Source organism: Balearica regulorum, chromosome 2 (genome assembly GCF_011004875.1).
Source record: "Balearica regulorum gibbericeps isolate bBalReg1 chromosome 2, bBalReg1.pri, whole genome shotgun sequence".
Taxonomy (NCBI): Eukaryota; Metazoa; Chordata; class Aves; order Gruiformes; family Gruidae; genus Balearica; species Balearica regulorum.
The window spans coordinates 136,717,905-136,745,604 of NC_046185.1; the positions used below are offsets into that span (position 1 = coordinate 136,717,905).

The window sequence follows — 27,700 nt, forward strand, 5'->3', positions numbered from 1 at the left end:
TTGGGTTTGCGTGGCAAGGTTTTGGTAGTGGGGGGACTACAGGGGTGGCTTCTGTGAGAAGCTGTTAGAAGCTTCGCCCATGTCTGACGGAGTCAATGCCAGCTGACCCCAAGATGGATCCACTGCTGGCCGAGGCCAAGCCCATCAGCAAATGTTGTAGCCCCTCTGGGATAACATAGTTAAGAAGGGGAAAAAAACAGGAGCAATTACAGCCAGAGAGAGGCATGGGAAGATGTGAGAGGAATAACTCTGCAGACACCAAGGTCAGTGAAGAAGGAGGGGGAGGAGGTGCTCCAGGTGCTGGAGCAGAGATTCCCCTGCAGCCTGTGGAGAAGACCACGGTGAGGTAAGCTTTCCCCCTGCAGCCCATGGAGGGTGATGATAGAGCAGATAACCACCTGCAGCCTGTGGAGGACCCCACACTAGAGCAGGTGGAGGCACCCAAAGGAGGCTGTGACCCCATGGGGAGCCCATGCTGGAGCAAGTTCCTGGCTGTACATGTGGCCCCATGGAAAGAGGAGCCCACACCGGAGCAGGTTTGCTGGCAGGACTTGTGACCCCTTGGAAAAGACCCACACTGGAGCAGTTTGTGAAGAACTGCAGCCCATGGGAAGGACTCACTTTGAAGTAGTTCATGGAGGGCTGTCTCCCGTGGGAGGAAGCTCATGCTGCAGCAGGGGAAGAGTGCAGGGAGTCCTCCCTCTGAGGAGGAAGGAGCAGCAGAGACGTGATGAACTGACCGCAACCCCCATTCCCTATGCTGCTGCTGCTGTGCAGGTAGAGAAAACTGGGAGTGAAGTTGAGCCCAGGAAGAAGGGAGGGGTGGGGGGAAGGTGGTTTTAAGATTTGAATTTAATTTTTATTATCCTACTCTGATTTGTTTGGTAATAAATTAAATTAATTTTCCCAAGCTGAGTCTGTTTTGCCTGTGGTGGTAACTGGTGAGTGATCTCTCCCTGTCCTTATCTCGACCCACGAGCCTTTCGTTAAATTTCCTCTCCCCTGTTCAGTTGAGGAGGGGAGTGCTAGAGCAGCTTTGGTGGCCACCTGGCCTCCAGCCAGGGTCAGCCCACCACAGGAAGGAAAAAAAGAACTTTCTGGTTTCTTTGGAAAGATCTGCTTGGATTTCACTAAGTTGAGAAAGCCAAATGATTAATAGGTACGGAAATTAGGCAGCGGGAATTTGTTCTTACGAAGATCCTGTTGTTTCTCTGTTTATCAGTCATTGTTTTTAAGATCTTACTCTGAAGAATTCAAAGGTGGAAAAAGACTTGGTTTGACTTACACTGTCATTTGAACTGTAAAAGGATGATATGCTACTAACCTTAATTTAGGGTTTTTTTTTGAGAACTGGAAAGGGTAATGAAAGAAGATGCTGGTACTGGTGTATTGGATATGCCTCTGGTAAAGTCGCTAAGGTAACTGGTTCAAGGATGTTTATAGCAACAGTTACTGCTGTAAATGGAATCTGCTGTGCCATGTTATTAAAGGAAAGACAGACACTGCCGTGTTTTATTTTAAAGATTCCCATCCTACTAGGCCATGGCAAAAGTCCTGAAATCGTGTGCTCATCATTATAGCAACCTCCACTGCTTTGTATTTTCAGTGAATTTTTATAGATGGGATCATATTATGCAATAGTAGTCAAAACAAAGACAACAGAAGTATTTTGAATAAAATATTTTTAATAATGAAATTTGCTGGACTTGAGTCAGGGACTGGTTCCTCTCCTGGTCCAAACTGTTGGTTAGTTATCCATATAAATTGTATGGATCACTAATTGATGGCTAAAAAACCCTTGTGAATGTTAGAAATGCGTGCAAGTTTACTTACTCTCTTGGAAATATTGGGAATAAACTTCAAGTTAATACAGCTTAAAAAGTTCTTTGTCTTATTTGGCATAGTTCTTGGTATTCTTCTGGTAAGAAGCACTCTTACTGTATACGTATTCAGAATTCATATAACTTTTTTACCCATCACTTAGTTAAGTTGCATTTATAGTATAACCTATATTTTTCCCAGTTTGATAAGGTTTTTGGTTTGTTGAGTTTATTTCATGATGTCATTGTGTATATCTTTTTTTTTCTCTTTACATTCAGTGACTAAGCTTGTTCATTAAGTAGGAGTCACTTGGCTTCCTTTCTTTTCACACGATGCCTTCATAATTACATCTTTGTTCATACATTCTAGTATATTTATCCAACTGTCCATCATCAGTGTTTTAAGGCAAAAATCAGTCTAGATCTGTAGTATTTCTCGTTCCTTTCTCAAGACAATTCCCTTTGAATAAAGGTCTGCCTTCCCTATGGCTCAGATTTGCTGAAAGCAATCCATTCTGCATTTCCCTGAAGTAAAACAGTGATTCTTTCAAAGGCACGGAGGTAAGCTTATAGGGCTGGACAGACAAGTTTTAAAGCACAGATACCTATGTACTACTATATCCATCACACAAAAACTATTAATTGGTGGTAGCACACAAAAGAGCAAACTCCCATCCTGACCAATAAGATGGGAGAAAAATGAAGTAGTGGGAAAATACAAATGAAGAACAGATGGGTTAAAACCATGGAAAAATGATTATAGGACAATTTTAAGATTAAAGATATTTCTGAGGGATTAGAACAAAGATGACTGTGCGAATTTATGTATTCTTTTTTTTGTTTGTTTTATTAGCGAAATAGGGAATTCCAGAAATTGATAATGGAGAAAGTAATAAAGCTGAAGAGAGCAAGTGGGCTTTGGCTTCTAATCCTGTAGAGAACAACTAACCGGAGTGTATTAAACTACTTAAATTATATAGTTCAGCAGATACTGTTTAGGATATTTAGAGAGGTCTGTAGTCTTGCTTGAGGGAGCTAATTATCTGAATAATGTTTTTACCTTGGGAGGTAAAAGTTGTCATGAAAATGTAGTCTTCCCAGGAGTGTCCTCCCTTAAGGACTGGGTTTTTTTAATGTTAAAATAACATTGGATAAAGTCAGAAATAGTCCTGGTAGTAGAGTTTAATGCTGCCTTTATCAATGGAGTGTATTATAAGGTTTATTCTTGCTTGCTGTCTGCTTAGAGTCCTGGAATGAGCAAAGAATTGTCCTATTCCAGCTTTATTAAATTGGAAGGGTGGAAGATTAAATTCCTTTGAACGAAGGCAGATCTAGAATTCAGGTCCAATGTATTTCTAGTGACAGGGAAAGGATTTGAGGTGTGTCAAGCAAAGATCAGTAGAACACAGCTCTCCAGGAGCATAAACTGATCTTATGAGCTCTCCTGCCCTTGATGTCAGTGCATAATACCTCCTCCCTGTACTCTGTTTCTCGAGTGTTATGGTCACTATTGTCCATAAAGTCTTTTAACAATTAATGAGATAAATCAGTTAATACGAAAAAGTATTGAATACTGACAAAATGAAGACTTGATCTAGCAATGCTGTAAAAGACCTGTTTAACGGTACTAAACTTGGAGACAGAGTTGGCTTGAATGGAATTTTTTAAATCTTGAACTCTACAGCTAGAAGATTATGGAAGTAGTACTTGAAACATGTTTGTCTCTCAGAGCACTGAACATAAAACAGACTTCCCAGAATACATTTGTAATGGCAATTGTTAAGAAAAATGAGCATATATTAACTTCACACATTAACTAAGGTTAAAATATAAATACTGAGTTGCTTTGCTGTGGTAATGGACATAGGAAAACTCCGAATCTTCCTAATATACAATTAAGATAAACTTTTAGTCTCTTACCAGTCCTTTATTTCATTAAACTTCAAGTCCTTGGGCATTAGGAGAACAATATTATCCCAAAAGTTAGATCTTGGACTGGAATCGAGACTTTGATTTTTACTGCTCAATCTGTTGCCTTTTTTCTTTAAGTTTTAATTTTTAGTTCTATCTATTTAGCAGTACACTTTTCCAATGGCCTTATAAGGTACCTGAATGTATAAATGCCACAGAGGAAACAATCTCAGCATCAGACCATGCCTTTATAATTAAGCAGTGGTTGGGAGGCTGTGACTCCTCGGCGGGTGTCTGCTTAGCAGCTCATTCCTATGGACAGCACAGCTGTTATTTTTTCAGTGACTAACTTTGAACTTTCTATGGTATCAGTGTTTCCACAGGCCAACACTTGTAATTTTATAAGTACTCAAAGACTGCATCCAAAATGGAATTATGGCAAAATTCTCAGCAGAAAAGTAGAACTGCTGTTGTAGTGTCAAGACTTTCACCACACACAAAAATCCTCTAAAAAGGAAATACAAATTGGAGAGGCTTTATATAAGCAATAATGGTTTGTTATTTATTTTAATCAGGAGTATTGAGTCATGAACCTTCAGGTAATTTTTTGTTATGTAAACTGGAGCACAATTTTAACAAATATGAAATACCATATAATGCCTCAAGTGGGCAAATCTGCTTATGCTGTCCAAAGATGTATAGAATGTAAAGGAGACTTTTTTTCCCTTTCCCAATCTGTACATGGCTAATTTCTTAGGCTAATTTCTATGGATATTTGATAGGTTAGATCAAGTAATATCTTACTGATTGCAACGATTGATCTGAATTCACCAGACTGAACATATATGTATATGTATGTGCATCTGTGTATACACTAAAATGCAAGTGCTTGGCAACATTCTTGGCAACATTTTATGTATGTATGTATGCAGAGTATATGTAACTACATCATGTGGAGTCTCCACATCCGAATCTAGTCAAGCGACAGAGAATTTTGGTTATGCCATCTATACAATAACAGTACTACAGTGCTTGATAGGTTTTTTGATAGTTTTGATTGTCACTAAATTTTGAAAAACTCATGATAGAGTTGTCAAGGCTTGTTTCTCTGAGTCCTGGGAAGAACAGGTTCTAGTGAACGCTTTTTTCAGCTCCTTTACTATGCCAAGCATGTGATCAAAAAGAACAAAAGTTTAGGAATGGTATTTCGAACAGTCAAAGGGCAAAATTGCTTATTACTAGTACAGATCCTCAGCAAATGCAAGAACCTTCATCACTGGTAGTTCAAGATCCTGAGCAGTGTGTACTTGTGTTGTTAATTCTTTTAGTTTCACGGTCTAGGTAAGTATTTGACTTTAAAGCCTTTGCTCCCAAGATAAACTATAATAGAGAATCATGATTGCAAGAAGTGCGGATTTTGTTATTAAATAACATTTCTTTGCAATAGTAAATACATCTTGAAATGGAAGATAGATGTGTCTTAATGGATCAAAACCCATAAGGTAAATAAAACCAATTGAAGTTTGATTTTTAGTTTTAAAAACAATCCCTTGATTCAACATTTATATTCCCTTATTCATAGGATAATAAATTATTGTATGTTAAGAAAATTGCCCCAGGTAAAAGTCAGAAGAAGTGTTGTCTCCAATGTCAAGAGAGCTAAAATTTCATCTCTGAAATACAGTTTCAGTAGATCAGATGTCAAGAACTGTCACTGTATAAACCTTTAAAACTTTGTAAGAGGAAGAGTAAAATGAGTGTGATACTTTGGAAGCAAGAAACATGATAAAGCAAAACGGGGGTTGGGGGGAAGTAACCATTAAACCTTCCTGCTTCAAGAGTAGTACAAAACCATTTCAAGAATTGTCTGTGCTGCATGGAAGAATGGAATAACCAGATGTAGCTTTGAAATTATGTCTTGCAGTGAAACATGGGCTTTAGGACAGCCTGCTCATGAAGAAATAGGAGGAGAGGGGAAGACAAGCAAACAGCAACAAAGCAACCAAACAAGCCCCTAACTGCACAGGGCAGCTTGTACAACCTGAGGAGCTTCCCCCAAGCTCTTTAAAACAAAGGCAGGCAATCAAAAGAAGCCATGGTATCTTGGTAAAATATGTTGTCAGTTTTGACTCACCCTTACAAAGGATGAAATGTGTTAACTTAAACTATTTCACAGTTTCCCTTTGCACACTTACTGTATTTCATATGATATGCAATAAGTGGTAATGTAAATACAAACCCACAAGTTTTTAACATCTTTGTATGCCTTGGTATTGCATAACCACTTTGGTAATTTTATATTTGGGATATTTGTGGAAATGAGAAACTTGTGTACTACTTCTTAGTAAGCATATGTTGAAGGAGTAGTTGGGGACTACAGTTTGCTGATAGAAAAAAGATCAGGCATAATAAGAACATGTTAGGTAGAAATAAAGTATCTTAGGCTAATCTGTAGAGGCTTGGAAAGGTTGCATGGTCATGCTTTCTTAATTTTACTTTTAGCTTTTTATATTTTTGTTATTTTGTGGACTTCTATAAAATATTAATAGATATCTAACTCCATATTAGTTGGAACGTTTCAAAATATTTCTAATTTCTGATACAGAGTATGCAAAATACTTAATTTTAGATGTGAGCAGTCCTGTGCCATTTTTACTTCACTTCTTTGAGCTACTTGTTTTTATAACAACTGCAAAAATTCTTTACTGTTTTTAATAGACCTGTATGTGCTTAAGTACATTAAGGTATGTAAGAATATACCATATGTTCATATATCGTGTTCAATAATTTTTGAAGCCATGGTTAAAGTTTAGGTTAAGTAGGTAATGAGTTCAAAATATACATATTAAAATTATAAAGAATAATTTTGGGAAAAATAGAAACAAGCAAACTACTGTATTTTTAAAAACATAGATTTCAAAATCAGTGCAAATATTCTCAAATTTATAAAGCCATTTCCCTATTTCCACTTAAAATCAGAAATAATGCGTACTAAATTTCAAACCAAACTGATTTGATTATTTGCTGTTAGGTACTGGTTTAGGCTGGGATAGAGTTCATTTTCTTCATAGTAGCTAGTATGGGGCTGTGTTTTGGATTTGTGATGGAAACAGTTTTGGTAACAGAGAGGTGTTTTAGCTATGGCTCATCAGTGCTTACACAGAGCAAAGGCCTTTTCTGCTGGGACACACGACCCCACCAGCGAGTGAGCTAGGGATGCACAAGAAGTTGGGAGGGGACACAGCCAGGACAGCTGACCCCAAGTGACCAAAGGGATATTCCATACTGTATAATGTCATGCCTGGAATATAAGGGGCTAGGGGAAGAAGAAGGAAGGAGGGATGTTCAGAGTGATGGAGTTTGTTTTCCCAAGTAAGCATTACGCATGATGGAGCCCTGCTTTCCTGGAGATGGCTGAACACCTGCCTACCCATGGGAAGTAAGGAATGAATTCCTTGTTTTGCTTTGCTTGTGTGCGTGGCTTTTGCTTTACCTGTTAAACTGTCTTTATCTCAACCCACAAGTTTTCTGACTTCGGGGTTTTTTAGGGGTGAAATATGTTGTCAGTAGCATTACTTCTTTAATTTAATAGGGAATGGTTTCATCATCATTCTAACTGGAAAGGTTATGAGCTTGCAGCCTGTATCAGATATTGTGACCAGCTATAAATAAGCAGGAAATGAGAAAAGGGAAAGGAGGAGACACAAAGTTACTTGCTGAAGGTTTGTATGAATTTTCAGACTCAAGCAGGGTGATGGGATCGAAGGGCTGGAGAGGTCTCCCAAGGCATCTCTTCCTTTCTGGTGTCAGGGCAAGGTGTTTCTGAAGTATGGCATATTAACTACGTGCACAAGTATTGTGTTTCAAAGCTGAGTAGTAGAATGTTTTGCAATATCATGCTTTTTTCACCTCACAAACTTAGGATGAGGGAACGCTGCCTCTGAGCCCCGAGGGCACTGCCAGGCCTGGCTGTACCTGCCCGGCTGCTGCGGTCAGACCCTCTGCTATCTACCCTTGAAGGAATAAGATTCTGAGTCCAAGGCACAAAGTGAAGTTTATATGGATAAGGCACTTACTAAATAGGTAACAAATTATATCATCCCATGAGTGGAGACTATTCTGCTTCTGTTCCAAATTCCCTATCTACATAAGTATCACTCAATTCCCAGGAAAGCACACTTACCCAGTGTCCCAAGTAATAAGGGGAGGTCCCCAAGGCATGTGCCAGCCACTTCTCAGGACTGCGTAAATTGGACTCTCAGGGACTGGTTTGTATACCCTTCCTTGGTGGTTTCGGTGCTCACCGCAAGTGCTGTTATTTTGCTGTTGCTGGGCAAATGACAAGAGGTCAGACCTTTGACCAAAGTACTGTCATTCCATCTGGATCGTCTCCCCTCACTGGCCTCTCCTGGGGCTCCCATACCCTGCCCACAGCCCAGGACTCCATGTCAGACCCCAGAGACGGATGCCCCTTCACCAGTGACACTGCAGCAGGGCTGGTCTCCAGCTCCCCACCTATGAGCCAACGGCCTCAGCCTGGCCCTACCTAGGTTTGTGTTCAATGGCTGGGGCTGCCCCTGCTGCCCCCCCCGGGCTGCCCTGCTCCCAGCTCTGACGACGAGACAGGCCCTGGCTGCCAGGCCCTGCCCTGCTGCTCCAGGGGACCCGTGGGGTGCTGGCCCCAGGGAGCCCCCAGCCCTTGCAGCGCCTTGACATGCTGAACCTTGCTCTCAGAGGTGCGCTCTGAGGATCTTTTGAACTGTTTCGGCCTTAATTTTCTGAATGTCGGGAGACAAAGGAGCCCAAAAGAAGCTGAGCAAGTTAGCTGTAGTAATTTTGAAATGTAAGCAATAACTAGTTTTTTTATCTTCTCAAAATGTTTTTAAGTACACACAGGAATTACCTGCAGTTCGTCTCAAGTCTTGGAGTAGGTTTTTGTCCTTTATTTATTTCTTCCTTTCAAAGCTTATTGCACTAGCAGACAAAAATTAAGCCTCCCTCTGTTCCCCCCTCAAATCACTGTTGTTTGCCCTGTGCTTTCATTTGAACATCTGCTGTAGGGAAGTGGGATTTGGTGGACATTTTCTATTAATGTGGCCTAAAGCTGTGCTGGTGTGGTTTGCTTTTTTTCACACATAAGTCCTTAATTGTCTGTGTAAGTGTCACTTATGTACATAGCAATGGGTAAAATGGATCAATTATCTTCCTTGTGACAGAAGACTCCCCAGCAGGGAGGAGGGGTGGAAGAGGCAGCTCCTGCCTGGGGTGTCAGGAGGAAGAAGTTGTCCTCCTCTGCAGCAGGAGCTGCTGTTCCCACCAGCCTCATCTGCCTCTTTCTCCTCCTCCTCTATTTCCCCTTGCAGAAGTCACTTGCCACTGTACTTATTTAGGCAGGATCATCCCATCCTGCCTGTGTTTCTAAGAAGCTTTTTGCTAATTGTTTGTCACAACTCAATGGCAATGTGATTTGCTGGAGGGTGTAGTCACTCAAATTCTCCAGTTTAAGGAGTGTTACCCAAACCATTGGTAGCAACCAGTGAGGGGAGGTCTCCTTTAGACCACTGGACAGTGACTGCTTTCCCAGCTTGGCCACTCTTTTCAAGGCCACAATAGGTTTTTAAATTCCAATTACAAGAAAACAAAAATTGAGTGTTTATTCCACTTAAGGCTTAAAATGTTTGTTTCTTTTATGAAATTTGCATCAAAAGACCACTTCTAAGTCACAAACCAAAACTGAGGTATGGCCTAATTAAAGAGCTTTGCCAGTGAGCCTGCAGCCATAAATGAAGGAATTTCTTATTGTATAAAGTTTACAAAAGGGAAATAGAGGTACAAACTTGTTATTACTCTACTTTTTATTGTTGGTGTAGAAATTAGTTACAGTCCAATAAGTATGCAGCTTATGATGAATTTTTGTTGAGATTGAAAAATATATCTGGAATTATTCATAATCCAGTCATAGTTTTCTATTACTTATTTCCCTTTAAATTGTAAAACAGTTTTGTTTATATAGCATGTGATTTATGCTGAGTTATATGTAAGTTATCTTATAAGACTGTCTTTTTTTTTTTTTCAAGCAAAAGTCCTTTTCAAGGATTTTCCTGGGAGGATAGGGAGAAAATGTAGACAAATTGTGTGATCTGGGCAAGCTTTCGTGCTGTTTTATATTTTCTGATTATGGGAAAAATGGCACACCAAATTCTGGTCTCAACTGAGTGTTCAATCTTCCTCATTTAAAGTTGAGTCATTTTAAAAAATGAATCATAATTTTTAATGTGGGCTAAATCTTAAATGGTTTTGAACTTGATATGTTAATTTTTCTTCAGTTATAAAAAGTGTCTTTGTTAGGACTAAAAGACACTTAAGGAAAAATCAGACACTTTGACACTTTTGCTGTTACGTATGTAGGTTTCATATTCCTGGTGTCGTGATTTTAATTGTTTTGCCTTTAATCTGAAACAATACAACATTACCCCAAGTCTCATCTATATGTCTGTTGTTTTGGAGTCTTCATTTTAAAATAAAATTCCTGCAGCACTGTGTGGAATCCAGCTAATTTTCTCGCATGTACTAGTAATAGCTTTTCAGTTAGCAGTCTTCCACACCATGCCTAGCCTGTTTGCTCTGCCCCAAACTCATTGGAGTATGAGATGAGAAACCATGTCTTACCTCATCCAAGGAAAGCTCTGATTCCTGGGCCACAGTTTCCCTTTTTCCCCTTCCACCCCCTTGGTTAAATGAATGCTGCTGCATTCTGTCCAAATTGCAACAGAAGACGAGTTGAACAATCAGAGTTTAAATCCATTAAGGCAGAGGAGAAAGGTCTTCCGTATTTTGAGTGAATACGCAAAGCACTGGGCTAGTGGGTAATAAAAATAATAAAATTTTGAGAACAGAAAAAAGAGAGATGTTTCATGAAACAAACTTTCTATTAAAAGCTATGTGAAATTCATACTCTTCCAGCTACAGCTTTGCAGATAACATGGGATTTAAGCACTGCAGTGACAGGCTATGTGCTACATCTACACATATAAGAAAAGGTCTCTCTTGAGGAGAGCTCGGAATATGGAAATGTAGACAAAGAAGGAATTTAAAAAACAAATAAGAGTAATCCAACGGAGTTTAAGACTATATTTGGTTTTTAACACAAATGATACTTATGAATTTAGCAGTAAGTTGCTACGTTATGCAGCGTGTCTGTACTTGGAGGTAACAGTGAGAACGCAGGTTCTGGTTGGATGCTTGTGTTTACACCACCACTTTCCAGTGAGTGTGTGGATGGTTTGGATCAGACTAAATAAACTGTGATGGAACCCATAGTATTGTTGTTATTTCCTTGTTAGAAAACTTAGGAAAAAAAAGTTAGGAAAACTTCCTAGTTAGTTCTGTGTATAATTTCTGGAAAATTTTGTCTATTTTCAAAGGAAAGCATTTACTTGACCTTTTTTTTTTTAAAGTAGAATTGCAAGATTTTATTGGAGTTTCTAATTTTTATTGCATACAGCTTTCCAAGACAATGTCTCTTGTATCTTTTTCCCTCTTCTTTTTCCCTCTTTCCTTCCTTCTGTGTTCCCCCAAATGAGAGTGAAACTTGAAAATAATCCTATTATTCCTATCCCTTTAGGTAAACTTATGAAAGATGGAACATGTTCCTAATACTAATTTGCCTACTAGGAAGGAGAATTAATTTTTTTCTGAGGAATGTCAGCACTGTTGAAGAGTAAGCATGCAGAAGACTCAGTTGGCGTTTGCCTTAAAATATTGATATGTCATTTCGAGCATTTTAAAAGATCTCTATTCATGTTAGTTTGGATACAGTCAAATTAATTGAAAAAATGATTGAATGACTGCGAACAAAAGATTGTGAAAAATGATTCTACCTTGGCTTTGAAATGTACGTCATGGTGCTCATAATAAATACAGCTCCTGTCCAGAATGTGGAAATCCCTTGAAGACTTGCTGGGACAACCAAAGCAGAATTAATATTCACAGATTCTTTTTTCTGGACAGTTATTTCAAGCATGGAATTAACTGTACTGTTTGGATGTGACTGCTTTAAGCTAATGCACAAAAAAGGTGAATAGTTGTGTTGTTGCTGGAATACAGGATATTTTTGATCTTAACGATACTCGACAAGAGTATGAACAAAATTAAAAGTAAAGATTTAATTTATTTTTAATAAGTAACATAACACAGAGTTTTCATTTAAATTACAGTTACATAGGCATAATACTCCTTTAAAGATGAATAGAATTTATCTGGCAAAATATGAAATTAAAGAAGCATAGCCATCGCTGGGTGAAAACCTCAGGACACTGTTGTAAAACTGCTAGGAAGTGGGCCATTTCTATTTTAGTTATTTATTATTTTCTTTGGATAATAAAAGGTGTGTGGGGACAGCTTGCCATCTTTCTATTAGATGTGTGTTTAGTGTTTAACCTCTTTCCTCCAAAGTTCAGAAAAATCCTTTTTTTAGGATGAGTTTTGGTCACCTCTGTCATGCATCTGCTCAACTCGCACTGCCACTTTCATGACTATTGACTTCATTATTATAAGATGCAATGAATTTTATATACAACTGTGTATATGACTACTGAAAAATATACTGAAGTAATAGAGACCAATTAAAAGAGAAATTTTTGTCAGTCATCAATCTGTGGACTTGTCCTAATCACTAAATATCTAACCCATCAGCTTCCAATTACAGTTAATAAAATTTATTTCTTAACATATTGATTCATTCTTCTTTATATTTTTTTTTTGTCCTTTTCACATAAAGTTATAATTATTTGCTGTATTTCAGATGACACAGCAATAAGACTATAGATGACTTTATCAAGTAAATATTTGCTGTGACTGGCTGGGAGACCAGCTAAACTCTGTTAATTACAGTTGACAGAAACATTGAAATACATCTGATTAGTGAAAATAAACTTTTATTGAGGCCACACAGTGTCTCAGGTGTTTTCATTTAAGAAAATTTCATAAAATGATAAACATTGGGAAAAGCCATTCTTATTACAGCCTAAACTGTGTATGGGGGTGGGGGAGAAACAACTCCATCATCATCTGTTAAAACTGAATTTTACTCATGTGTCCTGTTTGTATCTGTTATGAACTGTTACAAAGCTGTTTTTCAAATCCTTTGCTGCTACATTTTCTCCTTCCAGGTCACATAATTTAATAAATGTACTTTTTAGAGTCAGATTTAAGGTGCTGAATTTCTTTAACTTTTATGAACTATTACAATGCTGTATTTTGTTTGATATATAATGATGCATTCTTTGCTTCTCTCCTTTCCTTCGAGCTTTTGTTGTAGAAATTAATGTGCAGCCATTAAGTTTACCTGTTGTCTTCTGTAATGCATCTGCTACTCATTACTAGCTCATGGTTTACTTCAGTGTTGTGGCAGTAATGCAAATTTGACCATTATGCATTCAACTACTGCATTTTAAAGAAAAAAAAAAAGTGTTACAGTTATTGTTGTATTACTGAGATATTTAAGGTGGAAAAGATGGTTATGTGCATGATGTGTTCTAAGTGAATCTGATTTTAAGGGTTTTATGTAGTGGCTACTTACTGAAATAACTTTTTTTTTGTTATTCTGCAAGGAGACAAATAAAAACAAATTGGAAAGATTAGACTTGTGTGCTTCTGAACTGCAGGGATTTTGCACAATTCTGTTAAACAAAAGTATTCCTAAAGTTACTGTAGTTGACAATGGTTAGAATATCTTAGAGGTCTGCAAAAATTGAGGTTTCGATACCAATGCTGGTTTTTCTATATCATGACCACAGAAAAAAGATTTTTTTTTTCTTCAAGTTTCCCCATTATCTTGATATTATCAGGCTCCTCTGACAGTTCCTCTCCTCACTGGCAGCTATGCCAGAGGAGATTTAGTAGTGCTGTTGGGAATAACCATGTCTTGTAGTTAACTCAGGTTTCAAGGGCAAGAAAACTGACTTCAAATAGTCCTTGCAAGCAACTCCTTCAGAAATATGCTCCTTAACAATAGTTAAGGATTGAGTCAAAGATTGTTTATTTTTGAGCGTTTTGTGTTTACTTGCTGATTTTTATAGTATTTGCTGAGAGAGTACAGTATGTTCTCATTTTCTTTGTGCCCACAGCTCTCATACAGCTACAGAAAATTACTAATGTGCATTGAGAAAAGCTATTAGCAGTTTGGTGGTTGTTTCTTTAATTACAGTTCATATTATGTAAATCAGTTTTCTGTATTTTCATTTTCTCTCTCTTTATTCTTCATCCAGATTCCACCAAGAAAATTAAGGATGTCTTAGAAGAGTTCCATGGCAGTGGTGTGTTAGCAAAATATAATCCTGAAGGGGTAATTCTTCTTCTTTCTTCAATGTTCAGAAATGGTGGGGAAAAATATTTACAAATGTAGCAAATCTAAGCATTTGAAATAGAAGATTATTTATAAGTAAGATATTTGGGGTATTTGAAACTGTTTGGAAAACAAAAATATGAATATTTTGAAGAACTAAAAGTTTATAAACATCACATTAGACAGACCTGTTTAATAATTTACATAAAACCACATTTTCTTTTCTAAGATTTAAACAAACAGACACCCCCCCACCACCACCCTTATGGTAAGGTTAACATGCTTCCCAATTCTTTTTAAAGACTGGAAATGTTAAGCATGATTTCAAAAGTTAGAAAAGTAAAATCTGTTCACTTAAGATTTCTTTTAAAATTCTGTTTCTCTTATGTTGTTTCTGGTAGTGAGATCCCCTTTATTAAAAGGGAATTTTTTTGTGATGTTATGAAAAAAAGAATTCAGCTTGAAAAAAAAGTGTGTGTGCGTGTTGTCACTACAGATTCACTACTAGACAGAATATCCTTTTGGTTTGTAGAAAAAGCCAGATTGTTTTGTTATCCTCAATTGCAATTTAGATCTGCTTAGCCCATCCTAATAGTGTGATTTAAAATGTAGCTAAATAGAAACATTACTGACATAGGTTTTTAATAGTAATGTTTCTAACTATGCTTGCCTTACGTGGAAGTCAGGATAGAAAAATGGCTAACCTTTATGAAAGTTACTTGATCTTACATTTCAGGATGTAAAACACAAGAATTATTGTCAAGTAAAGTAGTTATAACTCATTAAGCATTGAAAAATTCTTTGACACTTTGAACTTTGCAAAGCATAATGTTGGTCATTTTAGTCAGTTTCTGAGGAAAATATTTCATAATTCAGCAAAATAGTATGAATTGATCTTGTAAATGATCATCTTAAAGCTCCATTATTTTAGTTAAATAGAATCATAGATTATAAAAGGATTGGAATGCTGTGATGGTCTAATTTATTCTCCAGTGTAACATAGGTGGTTAATTGATTCCTGTTAGAAAGTAGACAGTTTGGGCTTTTTTACAAAAGTGTGAACTGTTGATTTGCAAACTCAGTATTTGCTTTTTTTTTTTACTTCTGCAATTTTCTTTGTGCTCATAGTGTTTGTGATAAAATAGTCTTATTCACTTTTTTCTTGAAATTCTTCACTTCTTTTCAGTCATAATACAATGGTTTGTTTTGTGAAATGCAACCTATTAAACTACAATATAATTGTGTATTTTATGCATATTTAAATAACATGTTACCATGTAGGTAACACATTGTCAAATTATTAATGTTTGTATATAAACAAATCAGTATTTAAAGTTGTGAGATCGGTCTCTTTTAACAAAGTCATTCCTCCAATTTTGGGTTAAATCATGGTGAAAAGTGATCAGTATGGGCACCTGGGACAACTGTTCTGACTGAAGCCAGGTAAACTGGCAGAGTTTTTGCAAAGCTGAAAATAATAAACACAGTTGGTCCTGAGCTGAGTCTGTGACTCAGTGGTATTTCCCAAAGTTCTTAATTTCGCAGCAATTTGTTTGCAGAATCCTACCAATGTACTGAAACATCCAGGGATTGTGGACCAGTAGAGCACCCAAGCCAGTGAGCAGGATGGGAGGATGGAAGGGGAGAAGGGATTGCAAGTCACACACCCTGTGGTGGCTTCAGTGTCTTCAGCAGAGATCAAGCTCTTCACTGCTACTAGGTCAATGCTGGACCCAGGCTCACCCTGACAGCTTTTGTACTTTGCTGCTTAGCACTTAGACTTCAGGGAGTGCAACATAAGGAAAACACAGCTAGCAGTGAAGCTTCTTTGGATCTAGTAGGATTTATTAGCTCAGGTTTCATGCTGTAAGCTGCTGAACTGGAAGCAAAGTGGCTGAAATTTGCCTCTGTAGTTGAGTGAATATTCCAAGTTAGACAGAACTGCCTTTGCACAGAGGTGTCTATATTTTTGGCATGCATTTAACCTGCTACATGGATAAACTCTTTATAGAATGATTTGCAAGTTGATTGTATCTGGTCAGATGAGGACTCCGTGAGTTGGATGTACTATTTAATTATTATCTGTAAATGAGGTGATAAAAATTGACTGATCCAGCTGAAATCAGTCATAGTGCAGCTTTTTACTTCTGCAGCACTTCCATTTTGTTGTTGTGTTTTGTAGAGGGATACCATCATGTTTCCATTTTAGCTCTTCATTTCCTAGATGATTATCTCATATGCACTCCCAAGTATTTTTGAAGTCTTGTCAATATTCTACCAAAAGGTGGAGCCAGTTTTTACCAATAAAGATGGGGCATAGAGCTATGGCAGATTTAGCAGTGTGATACATTTATGTACTTAAGAAAAAGCCTTAAGAACTTCCTGTTTCAAGCTTCTCCCTGCTTAAGGGTTCAGGAATGTATTTCACTCCATTGCTTCTATATTGCAGGTTTTTATCACAAGCTGATTTAATGGGTCACAGATAGAAAAAGAAAAGATATTGGTATTTGAAGCTTGTTACTTGAAGTCATCTGGTTTGTTTTTCCATTATCTTGTGTCTTCTCGAGTGAGTGGTTTTTGGGCTTAGTGGAAATTATGTATCTGATTATCAGAAGGTCATCCAGTATAGAGTTTATTTATGGAGCTTTTACTCTCTGCTTTCAGTGTAAGGGAGATGACTGAAACTTCTACAAATGCTACTGAACCTCTGCCCTTCCACTTTCCATAAGTCAATGTCAAATATGTAATTAAGACTAGATTTTATACCTGAAGTAAGACACATAGGTAGGTTAAGATTAGCCTCCTGGAAAGCTCTGATTTATAAATAGTCTCACCATCATTTGAGATTTATCTAAATTAATTAATTTCAGCCATTTCATTTTGAGGGGAGCACTGAATAGGCTATCAAGAATTAGAAAAGCAGATGGAGCTAAAGACTGTGTCCAAATAGGCAGTTAAGTACACATCATTGTGTGCTTGTAGTCCTAGTGTAAACATCCTTTTTGAGGGATCTGTTGGAGTACATCATAATTTTTTGTTTACCTGCTTGCTTACTTACCATCTAGAGCTCTTAGGGTTAATCAGTGTGTGAAGAGGGAGGGTGGAAGGTGCACGGAGGTATCTCAGCCAGACAAGCAGTCAGCGTGCAGCTTGGGTCTGCATGTGGAACAGGGCAGTGCTCCAGAATTAGAGTTTGCATGTGAATAAAAAGAATAAATGTGCATATGCAGAAAGACCAGGAAAATAAAAATTTCCAGGAAGGTTATGACAATGAGTGCGTGACACAAGGCACATTGCGTGATCTGATCTGCCCAGAGAGGTGAAACCACAAGTTTGGCAGAATGTTTGCAGTCAGGTTGCAATCATCTGCCTACTCCAAAGGATTTTTGCATTTTTTGGAAGTAGTGCAGATACTTCTAAGAACCTTTTCTCCAGAGTCCTTCTGATTTCCAGAGGTTTTAGGGTTTTTCTAACTTTGTGAATGTATCTAAGATATGTCTGATAACTCTAGTTTAGCAAAAGTCTGGCACAATCAGTGTAATTCATACAGAGAATACAACTGTATTTATAATTTTAAGGTAGTACCTCTTCCTGGGAAGTAGTGATAACAGTTTGTGATTAAGGTAGAAAATTAATAATACACCTTTATTAAAAAGAGTAAAAATTACAAGAAACTAAACCAGCATATAATGATGGCTTTTGTGACAGTGTTTGCTAGTGTCTATAAAATGACAGAATCGTTTAGGTTGGAAAAGACCCTTAAGATCAAGTCCAACCGTTAACCTAGCATTGCCAAGTCCACCACTAAACCATGTCCATAAAGCACCACATCTATGCATGTTTTAAATACCTCCAGGGATGGTGACTCCACCACTTCCCTGGGCAGCCTGTTCCAATGCTTGACAACCTTTTGGTGAAGAAATTTTTCCTAATATTTAATCTAAACCTCCCCTGGTGCAACTTGAGGCCATTTCCTCTTGTCCTGTCGCTTGTTACTTGGGAGGAGAGACCAACACCCACCTGGCTACAGCCTGCTTTCAGGTAGTTGTAGAGAGTGATAAGGTCTCCCCTCAGCCTCCTTTTCTCCAGGCTGAACAACCCCAGTTCCCTCAGCCTCAGGACTTTTGCTCTCAACCCTTCACCAGCTTCATTGGCCTTCTTTGAACACACTCCAGCACCTCAATGTCTTTCTTGTCGTGAGGGGCCCAAAACTGAACACAGTACTCAAGGTGCAGCCTCACCAGTGCTGAGTACAGGGGCATGATCACTTCCCTAGTCCTGCTGGCAGCACTATTCCTGATACAACCCAGGATGCTCTTGGCCTTCTTGGCCACCTGGGCACACTGCTGGCTCATATTCAGCTGGCTATCTACCAACACCCCGGGGTACTTTTCCACCGGGCAGCTTTCCAGCCACTCTTCCCCATGCATGGGGTTGTTGTGACCCAGGTGCAGGACCCAGCCCTCAGCCTTGTTGAACCTCATAGAATTGGCCTTGGCCCATCCAGCCAACCTGTCCAGATCCCTCTGCAGAGCCTTCCTACCCTCAAGCAGATCAACACTCCTGCTCAACTTGGTGTCATCTGCAAACTTACTGAGGGTGCACTCGATCCCCTCATCCAGATCATTGATAAAGACATTAAACAGAACTGGCCCCAGTAGTGAGCCCTGGGGAACACCGCTTGTGACCGGCCGCCAACTGGATTTAACTCCATTCACCACAACTCTTTGGGCCCGGCCATCCAGCCAGTTTTTTTTACCCAGTGAAGAGTATGCTCATCCAAGCCATGAGCAGCCAGTTTCTCCAGGTGAATGCTGTGGGAAAAGGTGTCAAAGGCTTTACTAATGTCCAGGTAGACAATGTCTACAGCCTTTCCCTCATCCACTAAGCGGGTCACCTTGTCATAGAAGGAGGTCAAGTTAGTCAAGTAGGACCTACCTTTCATACACCCATGCTGACTGATCGTCTGGTTGTCCTGTACATGCCACATGATGGCACTCAAGATGATCTGCTCCATAACCTTCCCCAGTACCGAGGTCAGACTGACAGGCCTGTAGTTCCCTGGATCCTCCTTCCAGCCATTCTTGTAGATGGGCATCACATTTGCTAATCTCTAGTCAACTGGGACCTTCTCGGTTAGTCAGGACTGCTGATAAATGATGGAAAGTGGCTTGGTGACCACTTCTGCCAGCTCCCTCAGTATCCTTGGGTGGATCTCATCTGGTCCCATAGACTTGTGTATGTCTAAGTGGTGTAGCAGGTCGCTAAACGTTTCCTCTTGAATTATGGGGCTTCATCCTGCTCCCTTTCCCTGTCCTCCAGCTCAGGGGGCTGAGTACCCAGAGAACAACTGGTCTTACTGCTAAAGACTGAGGCAAAGGCAGTATTAAGTACCTCAGCCTTTTCCTCAATCCTTTGTCACTATGTTTCCTCCTGCACCCAATGAAGGATGGAGATTCTCCTCAGCCCTCCTTTTGTTGTTAATGTATTTATGGAATTTATCATTGCATTCACTTCTGATTAAGTTGTTTTGTTAACAGCTAGTCTTGGGTACAAGAGATTTTTTATTTATATTACACAGGGATGAAAGACAAACATTGTATTTACTTTTTTTGTTATCTGTCATTGCATGGTTAAAATAAATTGCTTACACTCTCTAATCAAGACTAGAATGCTGACTTAGAACCATTTTCTTCACATACGTGCTAATGCAAGAAAATGGGATATTCCATCTAATGTCTTAAACCTGTTCATCTACATCACTAACCTTTAACAAAAATAGTTATAAAAACAGAGCCTGAGCGTTATGACACTGCACTAATGTATGTGTGTTCTTTCTTTCCTTGCATGCGTTACAGAAACAAGATATACTTAATCAAGTAAGTAATCTTAATTTGATTTTTTTTCCCCATTTGTTATGCATAGGAGCAGTATCTTTTATTTTGTAGGCTTCCATTGAGATGTTCACTTACTAATAAATACTGCATGTGGCTATTCTGTCAGATAATAGACAAATATTTAAATCTGAGAGCAAAATGCACTCTTTTTCTGCTGGCAGACTTTTTCACTAGGTGAATTTCATTTTTGTCATTCACAGTACATAATTTTCCTAAGATTAATTAAGAGGAATATGGGACAAGTGATTAACTTGTTCCATACTTGTCACAGAAATTTTTGCTTACTAGTGAGATCTAATAATGGTTTGTATTATTCTGAAATTACAATAACACATCTCAGGAAAAAAATAGTAAATACTGTTTCTAGAACCATATAATACCATTTATATGTAGCAGGCTTACAATTGCAGTGTTGTGATTTGAATAAGGTTTATAGTGTTCTTTAAGCGATTGTGACTTTACAGCAATTGCAAGAGAAATGGTTAAAGTGCTGATCATCAACCCAAGATTCTACTCCTTAGAAGCTTCAGTAGCTTAAAACCAGGGATAAAAATACAATTGGGGGGGGGGGGGGGGGGGGGGGGGGGGGGGGGGGGGGGGGGGGGGGGGGGGGGGAAGGTAAGGAAGAAGGACTAATCAAATGAACTAGTTTTTTAAATGACCTAGTTATTCTTCCTTCGTAGCACAGAGGTGTTAAAAAGCCCCTGCTCTGCTCTTCTGGGAAGAGGCAGCCGGAACATGAGAACAATGAAAAAGTCAAGAGACTGAAAGGATTAGTTTTGTAGGAACCCCTCGCTTTCTGGGGTCAAAAGCCAGTTGAGCTTTTGGAGATGTGTTACTGAGAGCAGTACTCCCTGTTCACAAAAGGGCTTGCTTTTCTTCAGATGACCAACATTGCTTTTTCAGTAAGCTAACGGAGTGACTGCAATGGGTCCTGAAAGAGAAGGTATTCAGGTTAAAGCAGTGAGTCTAGGACCAGTCTTGAAACTAATCTCCTTAGTATTTTTGTTAATAACCTTGTCAAAAGAATTAGATGAATACTAGTAGAATCAACTCACTAAACCAAATTTGGGAATTTTTGCTGAAATGGAGAAAAATCTGAATATTATACTGGAAAAGCTTGATGAAGTTATGGACTATAGTAAATGGAAATGAAATGAGATGCACTAGTGCAGAGTATGGTGTGGTGTACCCTGGGACCGGTGGCATTGTTAGATAAATTGCTGTGTGGTAGTTGATTGCAAGATAATTGCAAAGCATCATTGTGGTTTGGTCATGAAGAAGAGAAATATATTACTGGGACATTGTAACAGTATTCCTGTGGCCATGGTGGTCTGAGAACAAGACAAGACTTGTAAGAAAAGGTAGTGTCTTAGGCCAATTGGCATAAGTGGAAAACTAGTTAAAATTTCAAGCACACAGAAATATTGATTGAAAGAAGAATTTCCGTGCTGTTTCCATCAGGTGCCTTCTTTGATTTGACAGAAGACACTAATTTGCTGTAAAGACCTTACTTATACATAAAGTGAAATATTTCTATTACAGATAAGGAAGATTTGATTTTCTTTAAAAAAAGGTATTGCAGAGACCACATCTTTCTGCTTTTGACTACATGATGGGACAGAGCGAACTCATATTGGAACTATTTTACACAAGGGTTAGTGGGATGTGGAGAATTGTAGGGTATCTGTTGTGTAGGAGAACCCTGTCCCTCACACGTAAGAAACTGCAGACTAAGAAAGGATGTTTTATCTTTCTAGCTACAAAACCCAAAAAATTAGCAACTTGTGAGCATCAACAGCAGCAAACCCTATCCTTCAGACACTTGGTGTTTTTCTGGCTCTCTGGGCAGAATTTCTAGGGAAACAGCTTCCCGGATACCTAGAGAGTTGGGAAGCCAGCCAGGCAGAGATGCTGGCGGTCTGCCTGTCAGCCTGCTTTCTGTGGAAAGTGTTGAGGGCACCGAGGTGTAAAATGTTTCAGATGATAGTCAATTTCTGCTGCAAGACTGTTCAGTTTTGAACATTTTTAATGACCTTTAGTGGTCCCTCTGTCTCCTTTCCTCACTGTGTGCTAACAACTCTGCCTCCTTGCTATCTTTCTTCACTTTGGATACTTCCCCTCTCTGCCTTAAGATCCCATTTTTATCCTTTTTTCCCTACTTTTTTCATTGCCCAGTACCTTAATTTTAAGCTTTATGAGCATCATACTGCTTCCATTTACATTTCCTGTTTAATTCTCATAGTTTGTTAAATTGCTAGCTCAAAGACTGTTTTCCAGTTCTGATGTACACTGGATACTGTTTCAAAGTATTTTAAAAGAAAAAGATTTTATTTTGGGGCTTATTAGGGTACTACCATCAGTATTTGGATCGAAGTTGGTAGAGAATTTTAAGCTGTCTTGATATTCAGGCTGGAGGGACCATTCTATTTCAAAGAATGTTCTGCTTAAAACTACACCATTTTTAAAGGGAAAAAAAAAAAAAGTGGAGGGTCATACCGGTGTCTGTTTTATTTTTAACATATTTTATTCGAAGAGTGACAGACTACTCTGACAACATTTGAGCTCCTCTAACAGCATGAAAACAGAGTATAAATATGGTACCAATTATGGTACTGAGTTATGAAGTATGAAAAATGATATCCCCATATTTTCATATTAATTTGAAATACCAGCTAAGTTGTTATTTTCTTAAAGTGAAATAAACACAGAAATAACTTCTTTCAGAAAGGAAGGAATACATGTAGTGTATTTCTTAATTTTTATGTTGCTGTTAATGAATATTTAAAATTGGTGTATTTTGGCTCAAGTATACATGCAATGGTGCAATGTTTATATATAATTAGGAGTTGCAACTATTTATTCTTCTAGTCATCAGTGATAGATTTCATAATATTTAACTACTAAGATAAGTTTAACATCAATGGAAAACTATTATTGTAATTTTAATTGTATTACCCTCAATGGGAAAGTATTATTGTAATTTTAATTGTATTACCCTGTGCCTTCATTTGATTGCTACATGTCTGAGTTAATGTTGCAAAAGAAATAGCAAGGGAGAGGTGTTTGGCTAATGGTTATTTGGATGCTGCAAAACAAAAATAAATAAAGACATTTTCCTAAGAGAACAGCATTTAATGTTGAAATTCTGTTTAATTTATAACAGTGAGAATTCTGAAGCCATCAAATGAGTGCTGTGTCAGTGCTTATACTGCTTTTTTTTTTGCATCCTATTTGTAACAGTTCCGTAATAAAGGACTATATGGTGCTTGTAAACAGTTCTACAGGTATTTATGTTACCTGGTCAGCCACAGGGATCTTTCAGGGATTCATGCATTTTGCTATTTTATTTGGTTTTAGTCTGAAGCATGGCACCTACCCGATTTTTCCTAACTTCTGTAGTAATTGTAATTTTCAGATGACCAATTCTGCTGTGACAGAATGCAGACTATCTGCTCTTCACTTTGTGTAGTATGTAATAATTTATGTATATTTCTTCTAACATTCTTTATTGGCAATAGATGTAAAATAGACGCCAGGTGAGAATCTGCTACAAGATCAGTCTAAAAAGTATGTGCCTTAGCACTCTTTATTATTAAAAAAAAAAAAAAAAAAAAAAAAAAGCCCACCTCTGTATAGTAAATATAGCATATTTAGTAAATTTATGTATTAAATATATGTATGAGTGTAGTACATATATATATATATACACACACTTACACACATATATAATCATGTACTAAAGAAAACCTGCTGGTAGTAAAGTGGGGTTTTTTTCCTTACCCGGATATAAGACTGGGATGAGACTGCAGTGGTTGGTGAATACATTCCAGATTTATTTTAGTAATTAGCATCAATTTATTCTAATAACATGAGAATGTAGTACAAGATTATGCTTAAAAATCTAGTTATTGCATAAAAATTGAGTCTTCCCATTTCCTTTTCAGATGTTTTGTGGAGTTTACTTCTTTGAAGAGACATGCTAGCTTCTCTCAAATATTGCAAAGTAATTGTTTTTGATAGGAGAAATAAAGGGAACATTTTAGCAGTTATATACGTCTGTAGTATTGATAATATCCAAGTATTATTTGGCCCTTTGGAGTATTTTGTGGGAGCAGCCTGTGAGAACATGTGATTTTAAATTTTTTTTTTCCTGTAATCTTTCATCTCGGGAGATGAGAATTTGGATGCTGCTTTATCTAAGAGAGAATTTTATTTGGTTACCAGAACTTTCAAAATTAATTATGTAAAAAAAATGTATCGAATCAAATTCTTAGATCAGAAAATGCTAAGGACTTTCAGTTTAAACCAAACTTTACCCTGATGCACAAAGGCAATCTGCCTGATGAATTCCAGATTTAATTTGATTTTCTGCCATATGAACATTAGAAATACATGTTAAACACCAAAAACTTATGTATTGCTATGTACTTGATGTTTTCTAGCTTATTAAACGTCTCTATATGGTCTCTGCTTTTTTTCCACATATTTCAGCAAAAGGTTTCGAAACATTGTCAGAATCAATGAATCTTCAAAACTTGGACTTCTACTGGGGATGCTTTAGCATTGCTTTTTCACAGCTAATGATGTAATTGTCACTAATGAACTAGCATTAATGTGTGCGATTGTTGTCATACCATTATGTGTGACTCAAGGCCCTGTAACACCTACTCCTTTTTCAACAGCTCATTTTTCAGATATTGGGTCAATATAAATTGTTTAAAAAGAAATAATCAATTAAGGGGACCTACCCTCAAACAAAAATAACCCTGAGCTATTACTGTTAGTAGATTAAAAGTGATTATACTCTACATTTTTGGCACCATTTGGAGATCAGGCAACATAAATTAATTAGTAATTAATTGAAAAGTACATTTCAACATAATTCTCTTTCCATTATCTCTGAAATGTTCTCTTTAAGAAGTGAAAACCATATTTCATGGAAGTCTGCTGGAATGAACAATTTCTCTTTTTTTTTTTTCTTCTCCCCGCCCCTCTTACATTCTGTTTTTCAGGATATCGAAAACAGTGGCTTGTGTTGAAATATTTTGTACAAATTTAAAAGAAGAAAAAGACCAAAGAGAATGTGGTATTTTAAAAGAATTTATGGGTGGAGATTAATTCCAAACACTAGTTGTTCCCATTTATGTGGCCAGTGTGGTGGGGAGGAGTAAAAGGAGTTATTTTACCCCTCCCTGCCTTGATCCATCCACAATGGCAACTCTTTTGTCAAGAAACTATTAATAAGTTGCTTTTTTGCATCTTGTGAGGCAAAAGTGGAATAATACAGCTTCTCTTCTTTCCTTCTACATTTCATCCAGCAGAATTAGGTGTTGGATTTACACCAGCTAGGAAAATATAGGATGCAGTTAGACCTCTTCTGTTGCAGTTTGGTGTTAGGGTAGGTCTTGAGTCCAAAGCTGTCAGTTTTTTCTAAATTATTTGTTCTCTTCAAATATCTTAATATGGTAGGAGTTAAAATATTACATAGCATAGTTAAAACCTCTGAATAGTTTTTTTCATAATACAAGAAAGGATGCAAAATTTGCTTTGCTTGTATATATCCTGTTTGTCTCTGAGAAACCATGTTTTATGTATTCTCAGTATCAGGATATACTGAGTTGTGATGTCTATACTATGTAGAGTTCTGTGTATGTTGGCACAGAACATACACATAAATGCATAAATCTTCACAATGTGCATACTTGAATTTTTCTTGATCTTGCATTTCTGTGTACCATCAGTAAAGCAGAAGAGCAAATTGTAAAATTGCACAGCTTAACTGCAGTAGGAGAAAGGAAGAAATCAAATACAGTATAGAATTTCCTTTTTTTCACTTTTTTTCCACTTCTCCCCCCACCTGTCCCACCCATTGGTTCTACTCTGTGAGATGCAGCAACAAGGGATGAGTTCCTGCAGCTGGCTTGTCTTTCTTACCTATAACCACATTCATAGTTAGGACATGCCAGCCCAAAATGCATAATTTAAGGAATATTAACTTCTGCTTACCACCGGGGGGAAAAAGCTTAATTGGTGGAGGAAATCCAATAGCTGTATGAATGCTTCATATCTGTAAGCAGTAAGAGGCCAGTGAGAATTGCTGACAGTGTGTCAACCTGTTGGCTTATATTTTCCTGAGTGTTCTTGCTTATGATTGCTATGGGTCCCATGGGTATATTTCCTCAGCTCCCACCAGTGCAGATTTTCACTACAAAACAGGTAAGTTGTGGGAAATTTTGTGACATCATCAATTTTAAGAAAGTAGAAAGCAACATTGTTGTATATGACCAGTCACGGGAGATCAGTCCTATTCAGTATATAGTGGAGCATGAGCAGAACATTGTACGTTTGCTCTGGGTTGTGGAACAACAGATTTCTGTTCTCTGCAAAGAGTCTGAAATTCATAGAGGTGATCCTATGTTTGCAGTTAGCCAGGATAGATCTTTTAGGGCAGATTTTACAACCTACTAATGTGGCAATGCAGATGGAGTTCAGCCTTTTCCTGTCTAGCATATAAGATGTTAGAAGCCATTCTGCTGTCTGGACAGAACCAGGTATTTAAAGCATCTCCATAGGCTGTTGTAGCCATCATCATAAGACGATCGGAGAGATGAACAGTCCCTGTATTTTCAGTGGATTATTGGTCTATATATATCCGATACAAAATTAGAAAACACCTAAAATTGTCTGTTATTTTTCCAAGCAAGGTCATAGCTGCTACTCGGAAACCAGTCCTTCAATTCCTGTTTTTCCTGAGATTTAGAGTCACCCTCCCTGAACTAGCACTGAATTAGTGTAATGTATTTATCAGTGAGTGTTTGAGAAGAAACAGAACTCTTATCATAGTAATTGGAAATTTCTTTAAAACATATTAAGCATGCACTGACCTCCATTTCTTTTTCCTTGGAGTCCCACATATTCTGGGAATCTGGGATTCAAAAGAAACTGAAGAGTGCAAAGTAAGAGCTCTGCTTTATGCCACTGGTAGAAAGGGAAGTAAGATATATACATGCTTTAGTGGTATTATTAAGGTAAAAAGCTTCTCATCACGTATCTATGAGATACATGGGGTAACGCAAAGAAATGTGCGTACAGTCATGATAGCACTATGGAAATAATGGTCGCTTTATCGCCAGTTTTGTAATATTCTGTGCAGTAACAGAAGAATAAAATTTCAGACTACTTTGTTAACTGAGATTAAAGAGAGATTTTTAATACCTATAAAAGTCCAAACCTAATTTTAATATTTGTAAGTTTGTTTCTTCAGAGCTGAGTATTCTTACATGATCAGTGTCATCCTGGAAACTCTCTTGAAAAATGTAGTTTATCCTGAAAACTGTAATTTATTTATCTTGCCAGTTACCAGGATTTTAATGTCTTAGTGACGTTCAGCTCTGCAATCAAGATTCCTTAGTAACATTTTTTTCTACTTGAATGATTGTCATTTATTTGTATTTGTCTTTCTATGTGTGCTTGCTGTTCTGTCATAAGATTTCCTGTGGTATCTTGTACAGGATACACTAATGATCAGATTCCTAAGGTGGAGAAGGAGAATAAAAGCCCAGGTTAAAGAATTTTCTACGGAATTGACTTTTTTAACATATTATGATAGAAAAATAGGAAAGCAACTCAGAATGGTTGGTCAAAGCATTAAGGAGTTTTCCAAGAGCTTTAGCAGTTGGGGAAGAGGGAAATGTAATGTTTCCTATGGAGGGACTTTCTTTTAG

The 27,700-nt window shown here is 37.7% G+C and overlaps 1 protein-coding gene across 5 annotated transcripts in view; it reads left to right on the top strand.

Moving 5' to 3' along the window:
- DGKB (diacylglycerol kinase beta) overlaps nt 1-27,700 on the top strand; it is a 364,064-nt gene that overhangs the window by 50,154 nt on the left and 286,210 nt on the right. For 2 of the 5 annotated variants that reach the window (XM_075746082.1, XM_075746080.1), the window contains 2 exons: nt 14,000-14,076; nt 19,935-19,955. The exons of 1 other annotated variant lie outside the window; for it this stretch is intronic. In XM_075746082.1, coding sequence (XP_075602197.1) covers nt 14,000-14,076; nt 19,935-19,955 — 98 coding nt within the window. The remainder of the gene's footprint in view (nt 1-13,999; nt 14,077-19,934; nt 19,956-27,700) is intronic. 2 more of the 5 variants (XM_075746081.1, XM_075746083.1) reach the window with 1 other exon arrangement.